Below are 23,699 nucleotides of genomic sequence, written 5' to 3' on the forward strand. Positions count from 1 at the left end.
TCAGGAAGGGCAGTCTGGCAGCTAAGACCTCCGGATGGTCATTGTCAAATCCCTTTGACCTTCACCCTCTTGCATAGGGGGAGGGCTTCTATTGTTATTGCCTGTTTAAGTGTCTGCCTCCTCTTGAGAAAGAACTCCTTGAGGACAAGGACGTTTTGGTGCATCCTGACATTGCCAGTGTCCAGCACAAGCCTGGCAAAGAGCAGGTGCCTAGGAAAAGTTTGCTGAATGGATGAATGAGGGACAATGGGCACACCTGGAGGCTGCCTGATCCTGAGTCAAGACCAGCTCTCTGCAGGGTGGTGGGTGGAAGAGAGAAGACCCTGGAGGTTTCAGATGTGCGATACTTACCTCCAATTGTCCAGAGCTTCACTGGACACTTGTGCTATGTGTCACTAGCCCCTCCCTGCTTCTTCCCTCTAGGATGTAATTGCACAGAGACCCGTCTCTCCCGCAAGGAGGGCAGTGAGTCTGGGCTGGTTCCGCCTTCAGCTACCCAGGCCTTACCTTGGTAATGGAAATGGAAGGTGCCAGGGCCAGCCGGTGGCGGGAGGCTCTGGAACCTCAGGGCCGCTTGGTGGGTGGGGCTGCGGATGACTTGACCCCGCAGCAAGAAAGACTGGTTGGCCAGGGGCAGTGGGTCAGGCCCCCCCAGACCCTCCACAGTCACTGTCTCCCCTTCCCGGAGGCTGATATTCTGGACCTGCCGGTGGAGTAGAGAGAGGAAAGCAAAGCGGTCAGGCTTCTTCCTGCTGCCTGGATCCTGCCGCCCTCAGGATCCTGCAGGCCCCGGACAGATCAATCCTCAATGACCCTTGAGCATCGGAGCTCCCAGCCCCTGAGCCGGGCACTTCAGCAGTGCAGGAGGAGCTCATCTCAGTGTGAGACAGGACCAAAAGTTCAGAGATATTAAGTAAATTATCCAAGGTCACATAGAGATTCTTAGAAGGACTGGGATTTGTAAACACATCTTTCTGTCTCCAAAGCTTTTCAGATACACCAGCTGCTTCCTGTCCTTCCCCTCCCTGGGCTCTGTTTTCTCATCTGTAAAGTAGGGATGGGGGAGGTGTATTGAACCAGATGGTGTCCGATGCCCTGGTCAGCAGTATGAGGTCTTAAGTGTCAGATCCACGTGCCCAGCTTCCCCTGGACTTCCCTGTTGGATGCCTCACACCCAGCCTGCCTCATGCTAGGTGACTGTCTTCCCCCAGCCAGCAGTTCCCCTGGGAATGATCTTGCTATCTCCCTGGGTGTCCAAATCAGAAAATGGCATCTTGCCTCCTCCCTCATACCCAATCAGTCATTCAGTCCTGTCAAATGGATCTCAAATCTATTCATTACTCTTCATCCCCACTGCCACTTTCCCAGCTCATCGCCATTACTGCGCACCTACATCACTGCAGCAGCCTCCTGGCCAGCCTTCCTGCCTGTAGGGCTTAATCCACTCCTCCCTCTACAGCAGTATTTTCTGAACACAGCCAGTTAACAGTCTTAGATCTGTTGCTAATCATGGTGCTTCCTTGTTTAAGTCCTCCAGTGGCTCCCCATTGAGTCCATGAAGCCCATAATATGTAGTCCAAACTCACTCCTTGCTTAGCCCTCAAGGCCCTGCCCAACTTGGCCCCTGCTGACTGTCAGCTGGGCCTTACACCATGCCCCTCCACATGTCAGTCGTGATTCTCTGTCTCTTTTTTCTGAGCCTCTTTCTCCGATCCTTTCCCCTGGCTGTCACAGGCTCCTCTGCTACCATGCTGATCTTCAGGCCCTCAGTCCCTTGAGCATCTTTCTGGGCTCCATGCCTCCACTCAGGCAAACAAGGATTGGACAAGGACAGACTCTGCCCAAAGGGAAATTAGCAGCATGGCTTGATAGAAGGAACACTGGATTGATTGGGAGCCCAGAGATGTGGGACCTCATCCTAACCATGTGATCTTGGACAAATAAGCTGCTATTTGAACTTCGGTTTCCTCATTTTATAAAACAAACTAGTGGAGTTCTCTGCTACTTAAAATGTGGTTCCTGGACCAGCAGCATCAGCCTCACCTGGGAACTTGTAAGAAATGCAGAATCTTGGCTGGGCGCTGTGGCCCACGCCTGTAATCCCAGCACTTTGGGAGGCCGAGGCGGGCAGCTCACCTGAGGTTGGGATTTCAAGACTAGCCTGACCAACGTGGAGAAACCCCATCTCTACTAAAAATACAAAAAGTAGCCGGGCGTGGTGGCACATGCCTGTAATCCCAGCTACTTGAGCAGCTGAGGCAGGAGAATTGCTTGAACCTGGGAGGCGGAGGTTGTAGTGAGCCGAGATCGTGCCATTGCACTCCAGCCTGGATAACAAAAGCGAAACCCCATTTCCCAAAAAAAAAAAAAAAGAAAAAGAAAAAGAAATGCAGAATCTCAGACTCCACCTCAGACCCACTAAAGCATGCTCTGCATTGTAACAGGATCCTCGGGCAACTCAAAAGCACTGATCTACATGGGCTCAAGTTTTCTACCACGTTGCTCTGAAGCAGGGTCTTCAAGGGTTGACCACCTGGTTAAGTGGCATCAGTGAGTCACCAAATCCTTCCCAATCTTATTTCCCAAATACTCCAATGGGTTCCTCTTCTCTATCCTTTTGTTACTGTCCTGGCCCTAATTACCTCCTGCCCATTATTTTTCACTTGAGAATGGCTTTCTGTCTGTCTCACACTTCCCATCCCCAACTCATCTCCTGCTGATTTCAGATTGCTCAGAGGACACGGTCCAAACTGCCCAGCTCACATTTGGTGCCAGTGTCTCTGCAGCCCTCATTAATGTGCACTGCAGCCACAGACCACCCCTCACTTCCGCCCCCTGGGCATTCACATATGGGACTCTGTGGGGGCAGTGCCTTCCCTTCTTCCTCTCTTGATGAAGCTGGTCATCTTTTCAGATCTCAGGGCCACATCCTCTGCCTCCCAGCCTAGGCCAGGCAGTCCTTCTGTTTCAGACTCTTCCCACTGGCCCCTGCCCATCTTGCTGTTAAAGCCCAGGGTGGCATGTTGGGTCACAATGCCCTCTTCGCTGGCCAGTCTCAACAAAGATGTGTGGAGAGAGTAAATGTGTGGGCTGCTGGAGGAACATTCCCCATCAGATACCTGTGAGCTGAGAAGCATAGAGGATGCCGAACCCAGCCACGTCTAAGGAGATGGCTGCTGCGAGGCTCAGGGCCCCTCAGACTGGGTGCTGAGAAGAGATGTGCCCTGGGGACTTCAGAAGGGGCAGCTGGGCAGGGAGAGGTCCCTACCCCTGCCTGAGAGGAAAGACCTGGTAGGTCTTTGGGCTGAAGAGAAGGCTCAAGGCAGGGTGCTGGAGGCCGAGGCATCTCCTCTCTGTGAGAAACTCCCCACCCAGGCACGTTTGGGTGGAGGCTGCCTGACCATCTGCTGGGGACATTCCTCAGGGAATTCCTGCAGCAGGCGGAGGCTGGATGAGGTCCCTTCAAACTTGGAGATTCTGTGATTCTAGAGTTGGGAAAACAAGACTCACACACGTGGAATCTGTAATTATCGAGAGATGCCAGGCAGCATATAATTCCGCCTTAAGTGGCACCGAATGCAGGCAGCAGGAATCCTCGGGGGGAAGAGCGAAGGGCTTAGAGGCTCAGGGAAAGCGCCTGAAGCAGGTGGGTCTCAGAGCGCCTTGAAGAGAGGAGCACTGGGAGAAGGAGGAAGGGAGGACGCTCACTACAGGGAAATTACCACGAAAGCAAAGGCAGAGAAATATTACTAGAAATTAATTTGGATTTTCTTCCTTGTTCCCCGTATACCTCTGGCTTGACCTCTAGTTTCTTGCTCCTCATCTTGCTGCTTTGGGGGACCAGAGAGAAGCTGTAGTGACAGAGTAACAACAATTGCCATCATAGAGTGTGTCAAACCTTGTAGTAGGTGCTTTTCATCCTCACCACAGTTCTATAAGATAGGTGGTAAAATACCCACAAGTAAACAGAAGCACAGAGAGGTTAAGGAACTTGCAAAAGATCACATAGGGGTTAAGCAGTCTTGCCTTGCTGAGACAAGGCAGCTCTCTATCCTCCCAACTTCATGGGGGCATCTTCTGTAGAAATAGACATCTAGACTTTTTTTTGTTTTTGTTTTTTTTTGAGATGGAGTCTCGCTCTGTCGCCCAGGCTGGAGTGCAGTGGCCGGATCTCAGCTCACTGCAAGCTCCACCTCCCGGGTTTAGGCCATTCTCCTGCCTCAGCCTCCTGAGTAGCTGGGACTACAGGCGCCCGCCACCTCGCCCGGCTAGTTTTTTGTATTCTTTAGTAGAGACTGGCTTTCACCGTGTTAGCCAGGATGGTCTCGATCTGCTGACCTCGTGATCCACCCATCTCGGCCTCCCAGAGTGCTGGAATTACAGGCTTGAGCCACCGCGCCCGGCCTGACATCTAGACATCTTTATTCCCAAGCTCCAGCCCCGCCAGGTTTAACAAGGAGATGGGTCTTGGCTTGGCCTGGCTTTTTTAAGATGTTGGGGTTTGAGTTCCCACCAATCACCCTTGCTCCTAGCAGTCTGTAAAGCTGGGAAAACTGAGACTGAGACCTCTGGCCCCTTCTGTTCTGGGGGAGGCATGGCCTTTTCAAGCCGGCCTGGCTCCCAGCCCAGCTTGGTGGTGAGGGTTGGGATGAGAGTGTGGAATGAAGTGGCTCCTATCCAGAAGGCTCCCTGTTCTCAGTCAGAGGCTGTCTGTGCAGCTCTGGTCCCCTGGGTTTCAAGCACCCTCTTGCGGGTCTGCTGCAGTGGCTGGAATGTAATTTGTCACTTGTTTGAGGGCCAGGCTGACAGGGGCCAGACAGGGCTGGGTGTCAGACAGGAGGGGTGATGAAGTCTTGATGCAATTTGCAGGCATCTGTAGAGCCTGGGAGACAGATTGAAATGTCAGCTCTGTTCGTGAGGGCTGTCTTCCATACCCATAGCCAGTGATAGGAGGGGACCTGGGGGCCAGGCAGGGGGAAGACAGAAGCAGAGGGAGCTGAGGACAATTCCTACAGGACCCTGGGCTGTCTAACACTGCCCTGCTTCCAGCAGACCATGGGGTCAGCTCAAGGAAGAAATATAGCCACTTTGAGCCATTTGAGGTCCAGCAGACCCTTTCCAGGATGGGAGGTGGGAAGGATTCAGGTTGTCTTCTGCCATCCCCTAGATCAACAGCCTCATCTGGCCTGTCTGTCCCCACAGAAGCTGTCAGTCAGGCCTCCAGCACTTGCCCTAATGGCGTAACCCACAGGTGAGATGGCACTACGGTTTTTGTACACATTTGCACCAGTACAACCCAGCATAGGCAAATGAGCTCTAAGATGACTCTTGTGTGCGATCCCCACCCCCAGATGCTGGCTACAGGTCTCCTAGGCTCTCTTGGTCACCATCACCTGTGTGTACTCAGACACAGACCGACTTACACGCACACAGCCCCCTCAAACGTGTCCTAGCATGTGCAGGCCCTCACACACCTGTGCTCCCTCACAGCAACCATAGGATGATCACGATTTTCCCATAAGAACCTTCGCAGTTTTCACATCCATTATGTCTTCAGCTCTCATAAAGCCTCAATAAAGAAGGCAGGGCAGGCTGTTTTCCTGCACTTTATAAATAAGGGAACCTCGTAATCAGAGAATTTGAGAGATCCTCTTTGGTCACACAGCGAGTCCAAGACAAAGCCAGGACTCTAGGCCAGGACTCCTGATTCCTGGTCCAGTGCCCTGTCTTGTGTGCTTGGCAATCCCAGGCCCTCCCCAGAACTGGGAGAATTCCAAGTGGGCATCCTCCAGAATCAGGCAGGGCTGACTTGGAAAGGGCATCTGGGGCAGATCCTGACAGGTACCCGTCTCCACCTGGGCCTTCCACTTTGGATTTGCCTTGTGCCACAGACAGGCCTATCTCCTGGGCCAAGGGAAGAACAGGGGCTTTTGAGTCTTGGATTGAATCCTGGCTCCATCACTGACCAGTTGAGGGGCCTTAGGCAAGTCATATGACCTCTCCGAGCCCCAGTTTTGCCTGTGAAATGGGGATAGTTTACCTACTTCATGGGTTTGTAAGGATTTGGTTAGATCCTGCCAGGAAGGGTTTTAGCACACAGGGGCACAGTGGTAGCAGTCATCTTTCCATTTAATGGGGAGATGTGGGCCACACCCTGGTAAAACCTTGGCATTTGCAGCAGAAATGATAGCTGGCTATGAACTTACTTTACCCTCAGGTCTGCCAGGGCTCTGCCTGGGAGGCACTGTACCTTGGAGCCACCCTTTCCCTGGCCCAGGCTCTGCAGCTGCCAGGAAGCAAGCAGCAGAGCCCAGAACCTGAGGTGCCCCTGCTCAGTCAGGCCTATGAGGGAGCTTGCTGACCCCAGAGAAGGAGCTACACTCAAAGGGACTGGCTAGGAGGAGCCAGGTGCATCATATGATTCAATCTCCTTTTGTAGAGAGGTAAACTGAGGCCCAGAGAAGGCCAGGGGTTTAGCTCACAGAGAGGTGGGCCGCAGAGCCAACACTGAAACCCCAGTCTTACAAGACAGACTCTGTGCCCTTCTGAATTGGCATTTATCCAGAAAACCTTACGGCGTAATGTCTGTTTTAGGGATGAGGAGAGTGGCCAAAATCCATGGGGCTAGACCTGCCTGCACCCTGTCATCCCTTTTGGATGAGCCTGCCTAGAGCCAGGAAATATAAAGTTGCCCAGAAATTTCACCCAACTGACCCCCTACCCGCTGCCCACATCAGGCCTGGTCCTGACCCAGCTTAGAAGGGCAGAGTATTCTGCTCTCAGACTATCAGTTGGCCTGGCATCGGTGAGCTGTGTGCCAATAGAGCCACCTGGGGCACGAGGGCAGGGACTGTGGGCAGCTGTGCCCAGGCTCCAGATGGTACAGAGAGCAGCCAAGCCAAGATGGAGGCTGGCAACGGGAAGGCTCTTGGAATGCCAAGTGCAGACAGAGGCAGGCGCCAGGCCCAGAAAGGCCTGGAGCCCTCAGGGGGACACTGACTGCCTGGGGCGGGGCTGGGACCCACATGGGCCATGAGGCTCATGCCCACCCATCCTGAAGGAGCTTCTCTAGACCTCTCAAGAAAGAGCCTAGCCCAGTGCCTGATCCCCAGATGAAGCAGGCAAGCCCCCATGGATCACAGAGGGCCTGACCTGGCCTCCTCCCTATGGATGGCTCAGACCTTCGGCCTTAGAGGGCATCAATAACTGCAGCACCATCAGAGGAGGTGGGAGGCAGGAGATGAAGCAGGTTATGAGGGGCTGTGGTCCAAGCCATAGAGAGTAGGGCTTTTAGGGATTCTGGTACCCCGAGGCTGGTCCTCCAAAAAAAAAGGGAATTGAGAAGGTCTTGCTCAAGGCCCCAGACTTTAGGCAAGGGCTGTGGTCTCATGCTAGGGGCCCAGTATGGTGTTTGGCTGCTTTGCTCAGGGGTGTGATTTGTGGGTCCCTAAGACAGTCCTCTCCTCCATGGCTCCTGTCACTCTCCTTGTCCAGACTTTGTCCCATCTATCTGCCCTCAGTGATCCCAGTGAATTCATAGAGTGGCGGGTGGGGAATTCTCCATGACGGAGGGAAGCCACAGGCAGTCCCTTCTCCCCAAGCCTGAGAAGCCATGGGGAGCTCTGTAGGCCTTCCAGCTCCCCACCCATCCCGCTCCCAGTGTCCAGCATGGCCTGACCCAACTGTCAGCCTGGGCAGAAGGACGCTGCTCTTGGGCTGAGCCTCTGGCAGGAGTGTGATCCGGAAGCCCTTACGCTTACCCTCTTCCCCTACACAACAAAGCCACCTTTCCAAAACAGCCAGGGCAGCCTTCAAGGGCCAGGCCTGCCGCACCTGCTGCTGCCCAGGCCAGACTTGGTTGCTGGCTTCTCATCCTACAGATCTCAGGCCAGGTGTCATCACCTCCAGGAAGTCTTCTCTGACCCCCAGGCTGGTGGAGTGTGCCCATCCTGTGCTTCCCATCCCCATTCCCGCCAGCACTGGGCATTCCATGGTCATTGTTCTTTCTTCCCTACTAATGGTGAAGGTCTGTGTCCCCAGTGCCCAGCGCAGAGCGTGGCACGGAGCAAATTCTCAATGTATATTTCTGGAACAAATCCACTCAACAAAACTCATTAGTTAGTGATTAACTGACCGACTTTTGGCAAATCCCTTTTCTTGCCTGGGCCTCAGTTTTTCCAACTCTCCAGTGGGTATTGGTGTGTAGTGTAGAAATTCTTCAGGTCTCAAGTGGCCTGGGTTGGGGTGGAGGTTGCCAGAACTAGCCCTGGAAGAAGAACCTTAAATCCTGCTTAGTTCTGGCTGATTCTGTCTCTTGCTCCTTCCCCAAATTGGGTGCTGACCCAGCTCTGGCCACCCTGTGCCCGCCACCCCTCCATGGCTTCAGACTATCTCAGGCCATCTGGGCCGACAGTGTCCCCAAGGACCCTGCCTCCAGGGTACCGAGGTGGAAGGTGGGGCCAGCATCTGCCACATTTCCTGACAACAATCCAGGGCTGTGGCAGGTCTTCGTCTCAAGGTTGCCTGGTAACGGCTTTTGCATTCTGATAAAAGAAAAAAAATGTGGCAGCACCAGACAACAGACACGGGGTTTGTGTGAGGGGGTGGGCCTCCAGCGTGGGGCTTTTGCCTGGGCCAGAGAGGGGGCAGGCAGAGCCAGCATCTTGCCCCATTGTGGAGGGTACCAGGGCTGGGTTCAGCCTTGTCCAGTGGGCTTCAGTAGGGGTGGTAGACCTTGAGGGGCAGATAGAGCCTCCCAGGCCTTCAGGGTGGCACTCAGCCTGGCACCTGCCCCCTCCACCCCCTTTCCCACACCTGCAGCTGGTGCCTTCCACCCAGTGAGCCACAGCCGGTGCCACCTCTCATTAGGTGATGATTTTACATTAATTACCTTAATTAAGCAGTGCTGAGTGCTAATGGCTTGAGAGGGGGGGTGGCTGTTCCTAATTACCCTCCCAGTCAGCCCAGAGTGAGGGGCACAGGGCTTGGCAGAGTAGGAGGAAATGGTTGTAGGAAGAAGGGGAGGGGCCCAACAGGGGTAGGAGAGGGTCCCCCTGACAGGGTCTGATTCAGAGACCTGGACCTGACATCCTGAGAGGGGAGGGCTGGAGGCATTGCCCCAGGACAGGTCTAGACGACTCCAGGCCCCAATCCAGGGACAAGCAGGAATTGGAATGGGCGGGAAGCAGAACAGAAGGCAGGGAGCAGGGAGCAGGACACACTTCTCAGCGCCCTGCCAGATTCCCTCAACTGGGCTAAATGCCTCTCTTGCCCACCCCTGGTCAGTCTCCAAGATTCAAGTCAAATGTCACCACATCCCTTCCTTCCTCCATTCCTTTGTCCAGTCATTCAGTCAGTGCATGGAGTGCCATTCTGGGCTCTTCACTACAAGGCACCCCTCAAGGAGCTCACAGTAGCTGGGGAGGTGGATGGCTATAAACAGATGGATGGAAGGCAGACTGCTGAGAACTAAGATGAGGGATGCCCCAGGCTTTGGGGATCTGAGGGAATTCCCAGAGAGGGTGATGCCAGGGTCGAGTCCTAAGGGAGGGCATCGTGGGATGACTCTTCCAGGCAGAGGGACCAGCATGTGCAGTTGGGACTTGGGAAAGAAGGTTTGGCCCATTCAGTTAGCTGCAAGCTATTTAGTGCAAAGTAGGGGTAAAGAACAAGGGAAGGAGTGGCTAGGGGTGGACTCAGAGATTTAGGTGTCCTTAGAGAGGTGTAGGGGGCAGGATTGATTTGAGAAAAATGACTGCAGTAGAGGTGGAGATGGGTGGAGTAGGGAGCAAGTGTGGGCGGGGGGACCAGTGAGGCAGCTACTGCATCATCAAGGGAGGGATGGTGAGGACTAAACCACGTGTGGTTGCAGGGACGGAGGGAGACAAGCAGACAGATTTAGAGGGGAGTGTCATGGTGACAGAATTTTGGGATGAATTGATGGGACTGGGGGAAGAGGGACAGGGAAGGGCCAAGGTGACCCCATGTTGCACATCCAGGGACACCATCCACATTGCACTGTGGTGGTTCTGCTCCAGGTTTCTGACCTGGACAGGAGTGGCTTTGGGGGAACAAAAGGAAGATTTGGGTTTGTGGAGGTTGAGGAGCCTGTGGGACATCTGTGAGTACCTGCAGCCTCAGGCCTTGGGATTAAGAGAAAGTCTTAATTCTAATGGAGGGATGAGATAGCCCAGGGAGGCTGGGGACAGGAGGCTGGGCTGTAGATCTGACTTTCTTATCAGCTGATCACCTCTCTAATGGTGTGGTCAGGTCTGTCTTCCCCCACCTCTGCATCCCAGAAGCCAGCACAGGACCTGAGGAACTGCTCAGAGAGCATTTGCTAAATGAATGAATGAATGAGGCTCCATGACTCTCTCAGGCCCAACAAGGCAGCCCTGTGTTCTCTGCTTAGCCCATAGATTCAGATGTAGGGTTTATACTCACCCAATCCCCTGCCCATCCAAGGCTAGAGCCCCCTCCCACAGCCCCTCTAGGCCTAGGCCATTGCCAAGCACACGGGACAGAATCCAACCATGTTTTAGGCCCATCTCCCAGCCCTGGCCTTAGGCGACCCCCAACAATTGATGCTCCTAAGCATCCCCACATCCTCTCATAGCGTGTGCCTCTCTGAAGAAAGAGAATACAACAGGCCCAGCTTTGCCCTTGCCAGATCCAGATCACTCACCTTGATTTCCACACCATAGCCAGGGTAGACAGAGATGTAGAAGAAGCAGTCCAGGCCAACATCAGGGGGTGAGCTGAGGTCTGTAGGGGAGTCCAGAGAGCCCTCTGGGCCTGAGAAATTCCAGCTACAGGGGCCTGGGAGGCAGGAGGAGACACAAAGCTAGTGCCATCTCTGGTGAAGTGGTCCAACTAAGGCTGAACTGTGTGTGTGTGTGTGTGTGTGTGTATGAAGTGAACACCACCTCTTGTGATGTCTAGTCTCCTGTTGAAGGAAGGGGAACACCTTTTATTGGGTACCTACCATGTGCAATCTTATCTCAGTTCTCACAGTGACTCAGTGAGGTTTGTTTTTGTTTTCTTTTTTTTTTTTTGAGATGGAGTTTCATTCTTGTTGCCCAGACTGGAATGTAATGGCATGATCTCAGCTCACTGCAACCTCTGCCTCCTGGGTTCAAGCTATTCTGCTCAGGTTCCCGAGTAGCTAGGATTACAGGCATATGCCACCATGCCTGGCTAATTTTTTGTATATATATTTTTTGAGACAGAGTCTCGCTCTGTCGCCCAGGCTGGAGTGCAGTGACGCAATCTTGGCTCACTGCAAGCTCCACCTTCTGGGTTCACACCATTCTCCTGCCTCAGCCTCCCGAGTAGCTGGGACTACAGGCACCCGCCACCACACCCGGCTAATTTTTTGTATTTTTTAGTAAAGATAGGGTTTCACCATGTTAGCCAGGATGGTCTCGATCTCCTGACCTCATGATCCACCCACCTCGCCCTCCTGAAGTGCTGGGATTATAGGCGTGAGCCACCGTGCCTGGCCGAGGTTTGTTTTCTTATTGCCATTTTACAGATGAGGCTCAGAGATGAGATGTTAAATAGAATTCCTAGGGTCATGTTATAGGTGGAAGAATTAAGATTTTTTCTTTTTTGAGACAGAGTCTTGCGCTGTTGCCCAGGTTGGAATGCAATGGTGCAATCTCGGCTCACTGCAACCTCTGCTTCCCAGGTTTGAGTGATTCTCCTGCCTCAGCCTCCCGAGTAGCTGGGATTACAGGTGCCTGCCACCGTGCCCGGCTAATTTTTGTATTTTTAGTAAAGATGGGATTTTGCCATGTTGGCCAGGATGGTCTTGAACTCCAGACCTCAGATGATTCACTGACCTTAGCCTCCCAAAGTGCTGGGATTACAAGCATGAGCCACTGCACCTGGCCAAAGAAACAGGATTTGAGCTCAGGACTATCTGGGTCCAAACCACATGCCTCCTGTAGGCTGGCCCTTGGTGCCAAAGGGCAGGGCAGGCTGGCAGTGTCAGAGACAGGATTTTAGGGGCCCCGCAGCCTCCCTCATCCCCATTTCCACATTTGCAAGCCAGCAGGGAGCTGACCTGGTGTCTGGACTGTGGTGATGGTGGTGGTGATGATGGTGGTGGTGGTGGTGGTCTCCTCATCATCTCCTGAAGCTGTGGAGGAGGCGATGGTCCCCTGGATCCCAATCCCTGCGCCCTGGGACACAACCTCTGGAACCCATGGCCTTCCCATGTCTCCAGGACCCTCTTGGGTTGGTGTCCAGGCTCTGCTGGGGGCTGTAGTGCTGGGTCTCTCCCCGGGGCCTAGGGTGGGCACTGCCATGCTGGGCCCTGGAGGTAGGGGAGCTGTGATTCGAAGCACAGGGGGCTCTGACTCCAGACTCCAGGGTCCCTCTTTGGACTGCGGCTGGGTGGGTACCGCAGCCGTGGCTGGAGTGGGGCTGGTAAAGACAGGGCGGCTGTCCTGGTTGGCTAGGCGGGGAAGGGGACTCGGGGTGAAGGGCGTAGGTGGGTCAGGCTGGAAGGGCAGTGCTGGTCTCAGCTCCTCATCTCCCTTCTCCAGCCCCTCTTGTAGGAATTCCTCAAGCAGCGGGTGGTGGTTGAGCAGCTTCAAGGTGGGGGCTGTTGTGACAAAGTGGACGCCTCGTTCTGGCTGCTCAGGTGTGGGGGCTGCTGTCAGCTCGCCATCTGTCTCCTCGATGCCTGGGGCTTGTCCTTTCCCCATGGTTGGGGCCTCTGAAGAGCGTCCTGGAATAATAAGGGATGATCAGAGGTTCTCCCCCTGCTCCAGAGAGCAGCATCACGCCCAGCTCGAGTAGTTGTGGAGGGGCAGCTCTCTTTGGACAGAGAGCCCTGAAGAGCGTGCTCACTGCTGAGAATCACGGAACTACAGAATTTATGAGCTGGAAGTGAGGCGCTATTACATACTTCAAGGGTGGCACATGAGACATTTTTTTCTCCTCCAGCACCAGAGGTAGACATTTCTCGCCCATCTATGCACCATTTCCTACTGTTCTCAGGTTCAGCCTCAAAATCCTCCTCAACACAGCACTCCACCAGGTCACACCTGACACCTCAGACTGACATGACAAATATTTGCCATCCCTAATGAAAAGTAGAGACCTTATTTTACTAATGAGGAAATAGGCCAGAGAAAGGAAGTGACTTGCTCAAAGTCACACGACCAGTTGAATTGAGATGAAAACCTTAAGCGAGCGTAAGTGTGTCTCCCACCACAGTGTCTTTCCTGCCTGAGCTGATAGGGCATTCAAGTTCATTTCCCGTTCTCAGTGAACCTGCTAGTCATTAGCCTCAGGAAATGCGTCACATATTTGGGATTTTATTTTAGATTTCCTCATGGTTGCATGACTTCTTTTTTTGTTTATTGGTTTTGAGATAGGGTCTTGCTCTGTGGCCCGGGCTGCAATGCAGTGGCGCAATCATGGCTCCACTGCAGCCTCAACCTCCCAGGTTCAAGCGATCCTCCCACCTCAGCCACGCTCCCCACACTCCCACTTCTAGTAGCTGGGGCTACAGGTGCTTGCCACCATGCCTGGCTAATTTTTAGAATTTTTGTAGAGATGGGGGTCTCACTATGTTGTCTGGGCTGGTCTCAAACTCCCGGGCTCAAGCAATCCTCCCACCTCAGCCTCCTAGGGATTACAGGCATAAGCCACCGCACCTGGCCATGGGTGCATGACTTCTTTGTTAGGGGCCCAGTAGTTTCTCTCAGTTCTCAGGAAATCATTTCTTTTGTACTCTTTTCTGTTTTTATGGTCCATAAAGCATGGTCCGTAAGCTACTGCTCTTTATGGTCCATAAAGAGCAGTAATGAGTAGAGTGGGAAGAGCCAAGTTCTGGAGCTAGTCAGACATAACTTCAAATCCCAGATCCACTACTCTAGAGCTGTGTGCCCTCAGGCAAATCACCCAAACTCTCTGAACCTTAGTTTTCGCATCTGTAAAATTGGATTTCCTTTTTAGGATTGACTGAGATAATATTACATCCCTTCTGTATTTGATATGTCCCCCTGAGTTCCCTTAATCTTTCTGGTGACACTAGTCAGGTTCCATCTAGGGCAGGGTCAAAAACAGGTATAGAATGGAAATCTAGCATGCTACCCACCCACCCCCTAATCCATGGCAGGCATTGCTGATCAATTTTGGTTATTTCTTGCTAAGGCCACATGGGCCTTAGCAACTTTCTTCTCACAATGTTATCCAGGCAGCCACTACCAATCAATGAGATTGGCTCTGGGGGATGAAACTCATTTGCTATCTCTGGTCCGAGGTACAGATTGCTCTGCTATTGATTATGTTGACTTATTCAACCACATAGCTGGAGAGATGATGCATATTCTGCTTGTGGCCCACTCGGCTCCCCAGATCCTTAACTGCCAAGAAAAGGTCAATGAATGCTGGCTCCAGATTCAGCTCATACAGAATTTTGCCAGCTCTGAGAAGCCTGGGAGGATATTTCTGATCCTTACAGCTCTCAAAATGGCTGCATGAGGACTTGAAGGGAAACACAGCCGGGGTGAGATCACAGAGTTTGCAAGGAGAAGGTCGCTTCCTCCGCACGTCTGATGGTGGGGCTGTCATTCCACAGGCTCACACCCACTCCATGGATTGGCAGGCGTGAGGAAGCAGCAGATGGCCTACGTTCTGTTCAGGAGACCATAGCGCTCTGATGTGTCAGACAAATGGGAGGAGGGAGGAAATTGGGTGGGGGAGGTGGGTACAGGTTGAAGGGCTCTCCATTCTTCTGGGTCAGAGGAGCTTGGGCACCCCCCAGCCCTGAGAAACCAGGACCAACCGCTATTTCCTGAGATGCCCACTAAAGCAGCCCATCTGTGTCTTGGCATTGTATGCCAGGCACTGACAGTGCCATCCAATCTTGATGTCCAGCCAGGCCCATATCCCCCAGAGCAGATGGTCCACCAGTGCCTGTCTTTCATCTGAATTAGTTATGGAAGGTCCAGGCAGTGCCTGTGACATGCCAGAACAGGGCTCCTCTTTTTGCCCACCCCCCAGATGTCACACAGGCTTTGCCAGGTAAGCTGAGACTGATTCTAGCATGGCACAAGGAAGGGGTGCTTTTCTAATCACATAGATTGGAGCCCCCTAGAGCCAGGCATTGTTTATGTGGCCCCTTTCCAGAGTACCCAACAAGAGATGTGGCCCTTGGCTCTCAAAGTAGGTACCTGTGGGACTCTTCCCTGGGAGAGGGAGTGCACAGAGATCCTCTAATTCAGGAAGTGACCAAGGCAGGCACGGCTCTTCCTGCTGGCTGCCAGGTGGGTGCTGAGCAATGGAGCAGCACTAATGGGCACCTCCCATCATTGTTGTGCTATCTGGGATCGAGATAGCATATCAAACAAGCAAATTGATTCCAAAATCGGCTGCCATTTGGTCCCAGCAGGTGCCACCCGCTGTCAGAGAGGGTGAGATAACCTCTGGGAGACAAGCCATTTCTGGGGAGAGGGCATCTCCAGACCCCCTGGTTGACTCTGTTGGAGGCCTGAGGTCCTATGACCTGTCTCCTACTTTCCCAGGATTGTGGCCAGGGGATAGGGGCTTCTCTCTGCCTGGGCTGACTGAATTCAGGGGTGCAGGGACTGACAAAGGGAGTGTATGATACAGGGGACAGCAGAAGAAGGTGTCAGGGGCTCCGATGCCCAGTCTCATCAGGCACTACTGTGTCAGGCCCTTCCCAGACTTTGTATCATTTAATGGATGCTGCGCCTCTGGGAGATGGGAATTTTATTTCCACTTTACAAAGACCTGAAGCCTAGAGAGGTGAGACAAGGACTCACCTGAAGTCTCGCAGTGATGCAGCTGGGATTTAAACCTACGTTGATCTGGCTTCAAAGCCCTAGGTCTTTCCACGCACCCACCTGCCTCATGGGAGGGAGAGACTGGAGCTACACAGCAGAGATCACTCCAGCCAGCTGAAGAAACTAAGTCCAGGGAGAGGTAAGGACTTGTCAAAGATCTCACGCCATTTAAAAGTCTGGGGCCAGAACTTCTGGCATGGGGACTTGGGTTGGGCCCTGGTTGAGCAGGCCCTCCGGAAGCCTTCTGGCTGGGACCCAGGGAAGTCCCCACCCCATGCCTGAAGCACATCTGAGCCATGAACCCAAACCGGAGACCCAACAGCACTGCTGTGCCAGGTCACAGAGCCACACAGACCTGGGTTCAAGTGTCAGTTCTGCCACTTACAAGTCATGTGAGCCTGGCAAGTTGCCTCTCAGAGCCTTCACCTCCTTAGCTATAAAATGGGTACTTTGCAAGGATTTTGTGGGAATCTGCGTGCCCTGAATAGCAGAGTTCTGAAGGCTGAGGGAGAAGGCCACAGTCAGAGGTTGGGCAGCCCCTGTCATGGGAACACTGAGGCAGGCTTCTAGGGTGGGAAGGGGCTGGCCCCTGGCAGGTAGGGGTCCCTCCTCTCTGGGGGACTACCCATGTTCCATGTTGGGTGGCAGCATGTGTGACCCTGAGGATATCAAAGACCTCATCCATAAAACAAGGATAATACTGCACCATGCAAAGGGTGGCCACCTTCAAGGCCCTGCATGTCCGTGGGGGACACAGCGGTGGGTGGCAGCAAGATTGTCCCCCGTGATCCCAACTTGCCAGGCCCACCTGGTGCGAGAACACAGGATGCACTCCCTGTTGCTCGGTCCTCCCCTCCCGCAGGGCCTGGGCCTGTATTCTCCAAGTGGGCTGGGTCCGGGAAACACCCCTCCCCTCCCCGCACGCCATCCCGGGTGGAGACAGCCCAGGAACTTCCCGGCGCCTGCAGCCCCCAGCCCTGGCATGGCCCCGCCGCCGCCTGGGCCCTCCCCCCGTATTAGCTCTTAAGCTATGCAAATAGACATCGGAGGGAGCCCTGTTTAAAGTATTTAGACGAAATGAAAAAAGGCTTTCATCGGCACTAATGAGCCATTCAGGATGCCTCCCCGGTGGATTCTCTCCCGCTCCCGCCTCCCTGCCCGCACCGCCCCTCTACGGCCCCTCTTGGGATTGGAGGCCCCTTTCCCCCAACCCCAGCCTGAGACTCCTTGAGAGGACTGCTTACCCCGCCCCAATTCCCAGGGCCCAGCTGGGTAAGGGTGGAGTGGAGGCCCCATGCGCTCCACCCCCGCCAGATCTGGATCGGGATGTGGGGTGGGGCCCAGCCTGTGTTTAGGGGAAGCCTTAACGACTGGGGCCTCTTCTAGCGTCCAGCTAGGTAGGTGTTATGGCCTCTGTCTTATAGATGGGGAAACCGAGGCTCAGTGAGGCCCAGGAGCTTGCCCAGGTTCACAGTGATGGTGTGCGGTGGATCTGGAGTCATTACACAGTGCCCCAGTCTGGAGGAACCACCGTACCAGGCAGTGGTGCCACCTCAGGGCCAGCTGGCCTGCCCCTTCAGCGCTGCTGTTTCTGCAGATCTTTCTGTACCAGTCAGCCAGAAAACCTTGGGTTCCAATCCCAAATCGATGCAACACTAGCTGTGTGACCCGGGCGGGGGCTGCCCACTCAAGCCTCTGTCTGCTTATCTGTGGAGTGAAGACATACTGGGTTTGGGGAGGGCTCATCTATGGACAGACATACACTGTCACCCACTGTAGCCTCTGGAAGGGCAGGCGGCACTGCCTGTCACTCTGGCAGCCCCTGAAGAGGTGCCAGGTATTCCCCAAGCCTCTGGCCCCTCCGAGGTGGGCAGGCACAGGAGCCAAAGTTCTGGGACAAGTTCAGGTCTGATCTCCGCCTCGCCTCGTGGCAGCACCAACTGTCAGCTTCGGGGGAGGGCATGACAGCGTGTGGGTGCAAGGGGGAACCTGAGGGACAGGGCGGGCAGGGGGCCCACTTCTCTGGGTTCCAGAGGTTAAGCTGGCCCGGCACGGGGAGAATGAGAATTTAATGGGATCCATTTATTATCCCATAAAAGTTAATGAGTTTATTCCTGAGGTTCCTTGGCCCCTTTCAAGTTTTAATACGGGATTAGTGAGGGCCTGGTCCCTGCAGACCCCTATTATCCAAGAACCTGAGGGAGCTGAGAGTGTTTGGACCCCCAGAGCCAGAGTCCATCCTTACAGTACAGTTCTACGGGCCCAGCCCTGCCCTCTGTACTGTGAGGCCCCAGCTAGAGGCTGGCAGGGCTATATAGGGCCGCTGGGATCTGAGGCCTAGTTCTAGAGGCTACCAATTCCATGTGCTGCTGAAATAATTACCCCCACAGTGTCCAGCACCTGAGGCAGGTTTGCTGCTGTCCATCTGCCTATATTGACAGGGAGACAGATGAGGAAACTAAGGCCCTGAGCAGGGGTGTGGCTCCTCCAAGGTCACCCAGAAGCTATAGCCGAGCCAGAATGGACACATTCTGTCTCCTGTGGTCTGTAGCCAGGAAACTGGGGCTGGCAAGAGCTGCCATTCACTTACTCTGTGCCCACTGTGTGCTGACCATGCACTCAGTGCCCTCATACCTAATTTCTCATTCTCCCCTTGCTCCAGGAGGTTTGAGATATTATCCCAAGGGATGAAGACACTGGGGCTCGGAATGGTTATGTAACTTGTTCAAGGTCACGCAACTAATGATGGCAGAGCCTGGGACTGGAACCCAAAGCTGGACAGCTCCATAGCTCAGCTGTCTACTGCTCTTGCTGGCTTTCAGCTGTAGCACCTGGGGCCTCCTATCTCCCCACCAAGCTGGACACCACTATCCTAGGGTACTCATGCCAGGAGCCCTGAAGCTTGAATGATGGGGAAGGGTGTTCTGGTCGTGTCCTGGAGGGGCAGTTGTTGGGTTGGACACAGATACACTCAAAAGGACCTTCTCATTTCCAGAACAGGTGCCTTCCCCGTTTTGGCTCCATTTGCTCACGCGATTCTGTCTCCTTGCCATGGCTTCTCTACTCCTTTGCCTCTGCAAACCCTCCCCATCCTTCACAGGTCTGTTCCTATCCTCCTCTGGAGAGCCATCCTTAGCTGGCCCTTCTCTTGACCTCCTGGGGGCACTTCCTCGTGGGCTCCTAACACATGAACAGCTTGTGTCCCCTGGGCAAGGATCCAGCAGTGGGTATCTCTCTTCCCATTTCTCTCCCTGGTGCTAGGCATAGTGAAGGCTGGGCTCAAGGCACACTGTTTCCAAGCCCTGATTCTGCCTCTCTGCACACTCAGAAGGCACCCTGCTCCCCAAAGTGCCTAGCCCTTGGCCAGCAGGGTGGGCAGGAGCAGGTCCTGCAGGGAGAAGATGGGCAGCCAGCCCTTGGCAGTGCCCCATCACAGCCCCAACTGGCAGTTGATGGGGAGTGTCTGCTGGCACAAGCTGGTGGGTCCCCATTGCCCCAGACTACCCTCTCTTCCCCTGCCACTGATCATCCCCATCACAGCCTCTCACCACCCTCTCTTTCTTGGTCAACCCCTGCAGTCCAGTCAAATTTGGATTGCAAATGAGAAAGGGGGCACCTCCTCTTGGCCAGGCTCCAGGCGAGGCAGTGGCTGGTTCCCAGAACCTGAGCCCTTGTAGCCTTTGTGAGCATCTCATCCCTCCCTCACTTACCCAAGAGGAAACCAAGTCCAGAGGGTTTTCCCAGGTCACACAGCAAACTTGGGGCAGGGTTGGGACTCAGGTTGGGGCTGGGACATCTAGCCCAACTACTGGGAAGAGTGAACCCTCCAATCTGGAGCTGTCTATTATCTGTGGGCTTGCCTCCAGGGACTGAGAGCCCACTACCTCCTGAGCTGTCCTGGTTGGGGACAGGGGTAACTGTGGGCTTTGGCATCTCCAGAGTTGGGGTCTCATTGTCACATGGAGGGAGCATGGGTGGAGGTAGTGGGCACCAGCTAGGAGTCAGGCCATGCTATCCTCATCCCACCCCTGACAGGCCAGGTCCCCACAGCACAAGTCACTTCCACAACCTGAGTTTCCATATTTTCATCAGTAAAATGGGTCCCTGCCAGTTCTCACATTGCAGGATCTAGTGAACCACGAAGGGCTCTATAAATAAAAATACTGAATGCTGCTGTTCACTGAGTATACATTTACCACATGCTCAGCAACACTCTAAGTGCTTTACCAGAATTAATCCCCATAATAACTTTATGAGATGGCAACTTTTATTATCCCATTTTATAGATGAGGACACTGAGACCCAGGGAAATGCATTAGCAGTTTGGATGTGTCTGATTCAAACCTGAGTTGTCTAGCCCTAGAGCAGCACTGTCCAATAGAACTTCGTGATGATGGAAATATTTTTATTTATTTATCTTATTTTTAGAGATGAGGGTCTTGCTATGTTGCCCAGACTGGGCTTGAAACCACCTTTGCCAAAATTATAATGGTGAGAAAATTATGACAGTGAAATTTAGATGTGATCTAATGAACTCCATCTTACCATTAACCTCGAGACTGCCCTTGGTCATTCCTGGGTATGGGCCAAGCTAACTTTGGGAGAAATTTAGTTTGCAGTTTAAATGATAATAGTCTTTCCCAAAACTAACCCACCTTTTAAAAACTAATGAAAGAGGCTGGGTGCGATGGCTCACACCTGTAACCCCAGCACTTTGGGAATCCGAAGTGGGTGGATCACCTGAGGTCAGGAGTTCGAGACCAGCCTGGCCAACATGGTGAAACCCCATTTCTACTAAACATACAAAAGTTAGCTGAGCGTGGTGGTGCACACCTGTAATCCCAGCTACTCAGGAGGCTGAGGCAGGAGAATCACTTGAATCTGGGAGGCGGAGGTTGCAGTGAGCTGAAATAGCACCATTGCACTCCATCCTGGGTGACAAGAGTGAAACTCCATCCCCCACCCACACAAAAAAAAAAAGAAAAAAAAGAATGAAAGACCACCAGGTTAGAGGATGAGAGGGACCTGAATTCTGCTGAGATATAGGCTTAGTTAAACAATTAGCAGCCATTATTCTGGAAGTCACAAGATTTGCAGCTTTCCCCATTACTCCTGTAAATGACATCGCTATTGTAGAACCTACGATTGGTTTGTTGAGATGTCTTTTTAGACTTTTGCATTTCTTTTTTTCTTTACTCTGTCACCCAGGCTGGAGTGCAGTGGCATGGTCTTGGCTTGCTGCAGCCTTGACCTCCCAGGCTCAGGTGATTCTTCCACCTCAGCCTCCTAAGTAGCTGGGATTACAGGCGTGTGCCACCAGTTTTTGTATTTTTAATAGAGGTGGGGTTTCACCATGTTGCCCAGGCTGGTCTAGAACTCCTGAACTGAAGCAGTCTGCCCACCTCAGCTTCCCAAAGTGCTGGGATTACAGGTGTGAGCCACCGTGACTGGCAAGACTTTTGCATTTCTGTTGACAAGATGGCTCCACCTGGCTTAAGATTCATGACTTCTGGGTCCTGTGGCCCCTACCCAGAAGTGGACTCAGTATAGGAGGACCATTTTCCAGACCCCTATGATTTCATCCCCAACCAGTCAGCAGCATCCATTCCCCGACCACCGGCTATAAAAAAGCCTAGCCTCCTTCAGGCTTGAAAGATGACTTCCAAATAATAATAATAATAATAATAATAATAATAATAATAGTAAAATACCAAAAAACCACCAAGACCCTAGCCTCCAAATATTCAGGGAGGCTGAATTGAGTGGTAATACAACTCTGGTCTCCCATTTATTTATTTGTTTATTTAAAAAACTTTTTTTTTTTTTGAGACAATCTCACTCTGTTGCTCAGGCTAGAGTGCAGTGGCATGATCTCATCTCACCACAACCTCTGCCTCCTGGGTTCAAGCAATTTTCCTGCCTCAGCCTCCCAAGTAGCTGGGACTACAGGCGTGTGCCACCATGGCCAACTAATTTTTGTATTTTCAGTAGGGATGAGGTTTCACCATGTTGGCCAGGCTGATCTCAAACTCCTGACCTCAGGAGTTCGGCTTCCCAAAATGCTGGGATTACAGGCGTGAGCCACTGCTCCCAGCCTTTATTTATTTATTTATTTATTTATTTATTTATTTATTTATTTATTGAGACGGAATCTTGCTGTGTCATCCAGGCTAGAATGCAGTGGCATGATCTTGGCTCACTGCAACCTCTGCCTCCCGGGTTCATGTGATTCTCCTGCCTCAGCCTCCTGGGTAGCTGGGATTACAGCTGTGCACCACCAAGCCTGGCTAATTTTTGTATTTTTAGTAGAGATGGGGTTTTATCATGTTGGTCAGGCTGGTCTCAAACTCCTGACCTCGTGATCTGCCTGCCTCAGCCTCCCAAAGTGCTGGGATTACAGGTGATAGCCACAGCGCCCAGCCAGTTTATATTTAAATAGCCACATGTGGTCAGTGGCTACCATAATGGAAAGTGAATATCTCAGCCTTATAGTATTCACCACCTCTCAGTGAGGAAGAATCCAGGGTGGGACTCCTGGAAAAGAGTTAAGATAGGGTGTCTGCTCCCCTTCTTTTGGGTCCAGGAAAACTGCAACTTGGGATTGGCAGGGAGAGGTGACAAGGAGCCCTGGACTTCTCCGGGTTTTTTGGAAAGGCCTCGGGGAGCTGGGTGTAGCAGCCACTCATTCCTCAGGGAGGATTCTTATCATCCACCAATGAGGTTTGCTTTCTTGGCCGTGCACTGGTGCTCTGAGGGTTGGATGTATGATGGGCAATTCTGGAAGCTCAGGCAGAGCCAGTTTAGGAGGATTTTATGGGTGGAGGACAGCCAGGAACACTTAGCCTCGTGCTTTGCCCTCACATGTGTGTTCCAGGGGAACGTTTGCTGCGCTCTGTTGGCTTGCCCCTGCCTCACTGCCCAGCCAGCAGCACGGAGGGCAGAGTATCTGGCCTGGCTACTACCCCAGAGCAGCTGCCTGGCCTCGGGCACAGGATAGGCACTCGCATTTACTGAGCACCCACTATGGGCCAGCCATGCACTTCACAAAGAGCTGTCTTCCACCTAGAGTGGCAGCCCTTTGTGCTTGGAATCAATAGTTTACGCTTGGCCTATGAAGAAACTGAGGCTGAGAGGCAAAGTGAATCCTCCTAGTTCACACAGAGGAAAGTGGCAAATAAAGAGTTTGAACTGAGTCTGCCTGTTCCATAGCCTGGGACGAAAATGTCTACTGCCTTGGCTGCTGCTTTGTGTGAGCATGTGTGCACGAGCCCTGGAGTGTGTGTGTGTGTGTGTGTGTGTGTGTGTGTGCAAGTGCATGTGCATGTGAAGGTCCAAATACATGCCCATGCCACAAATCACTACCATGTGTCCCTGCCCAAGGATGCCACACCCTGGAACCTGGCTTCAAGCAGTCCCCAAGCCCAGAAAGTCCCTACTCCTCAAAAGAAGGGATATATTTCTCTCCAAGGTGGCTGTTGTGCCCCTCCTTTTCACACCCCACCCCAGGGCCATCTGTCCTGGACAGCGTCTCAGACTCTGGGTAGGTGGGGGAGGGAAAGACTAGTCAGGGCTGTGGCTGGGCCAGTCCTCTTTGCTCCAGTGTCCCCTCCCTCCCATGAGGCTGTGACCAGGGGCCCAGGGGAGAGGGAGCTCCCAGCTAACTGCCACGTTCTCTGCTTTCCAATTTACAATCTAATATGGTCTTGCCACTGCAGAGTTGGGGGCTGGAGAGGTGATGAATGAGGCCTCTGCTCCTGTGTCACCTGCTGCATTCTACACCTTCCCCTGCAGCCCTGTGCTCCCCTCTCCTGTCTGCCTGCTGGCCCTAGGGAACCCAGCCCTGCCTGCCCACAGTTCCTCAGACTGGGCGGGTGG

At 53.2% G+C, this 23,699-nt stretch overlaps 1 protein-coding gene across 1 annotated transcript in view; it reads right to left on the reverse strand.

Moving 5' to 3' along the window:
* SEZ6 (seizure related 6 homolog) overlaps positions 1–23,699 on the reverse strand; it is a 49,644-nt gene that overhangs the window by 13,610 nt on the left and 12,335 nt on the right. Inside the window, exons 2-4 of the mRNA XM_023183895.2 lie at positions 12,068–12,736; positions 10,685–10,818; positions 508–703 (exon numbers count right to left, since the gene is read on the reverse strand). Coding sequence (XP_023039663.1) covers positions 508–703; positions 10,685–10,818; positions 12,068–12,736 — 999 coding nt within the window. The remainder of the gene's footprint in view (positions 1–507; positions 704–10,684; positions 10,819–12,067; positions 12,737–23,699) is intronic.

This window comes from Piliocolobus tephrosceles, chromosome 16 (assembly GCF_002776525.5).
Source record: "Piliocolobus tephrosceles isolate RC106 chromosome 16, ASM277652v3, whole genome shotgun sequence".
Taxonomy (NCBI): Eukaryota; Metazoa; Chordata; class Mammalia; order Primates; family Cercopithecidae; genus Piliocolobus; species Piliocolobus tephrosceles.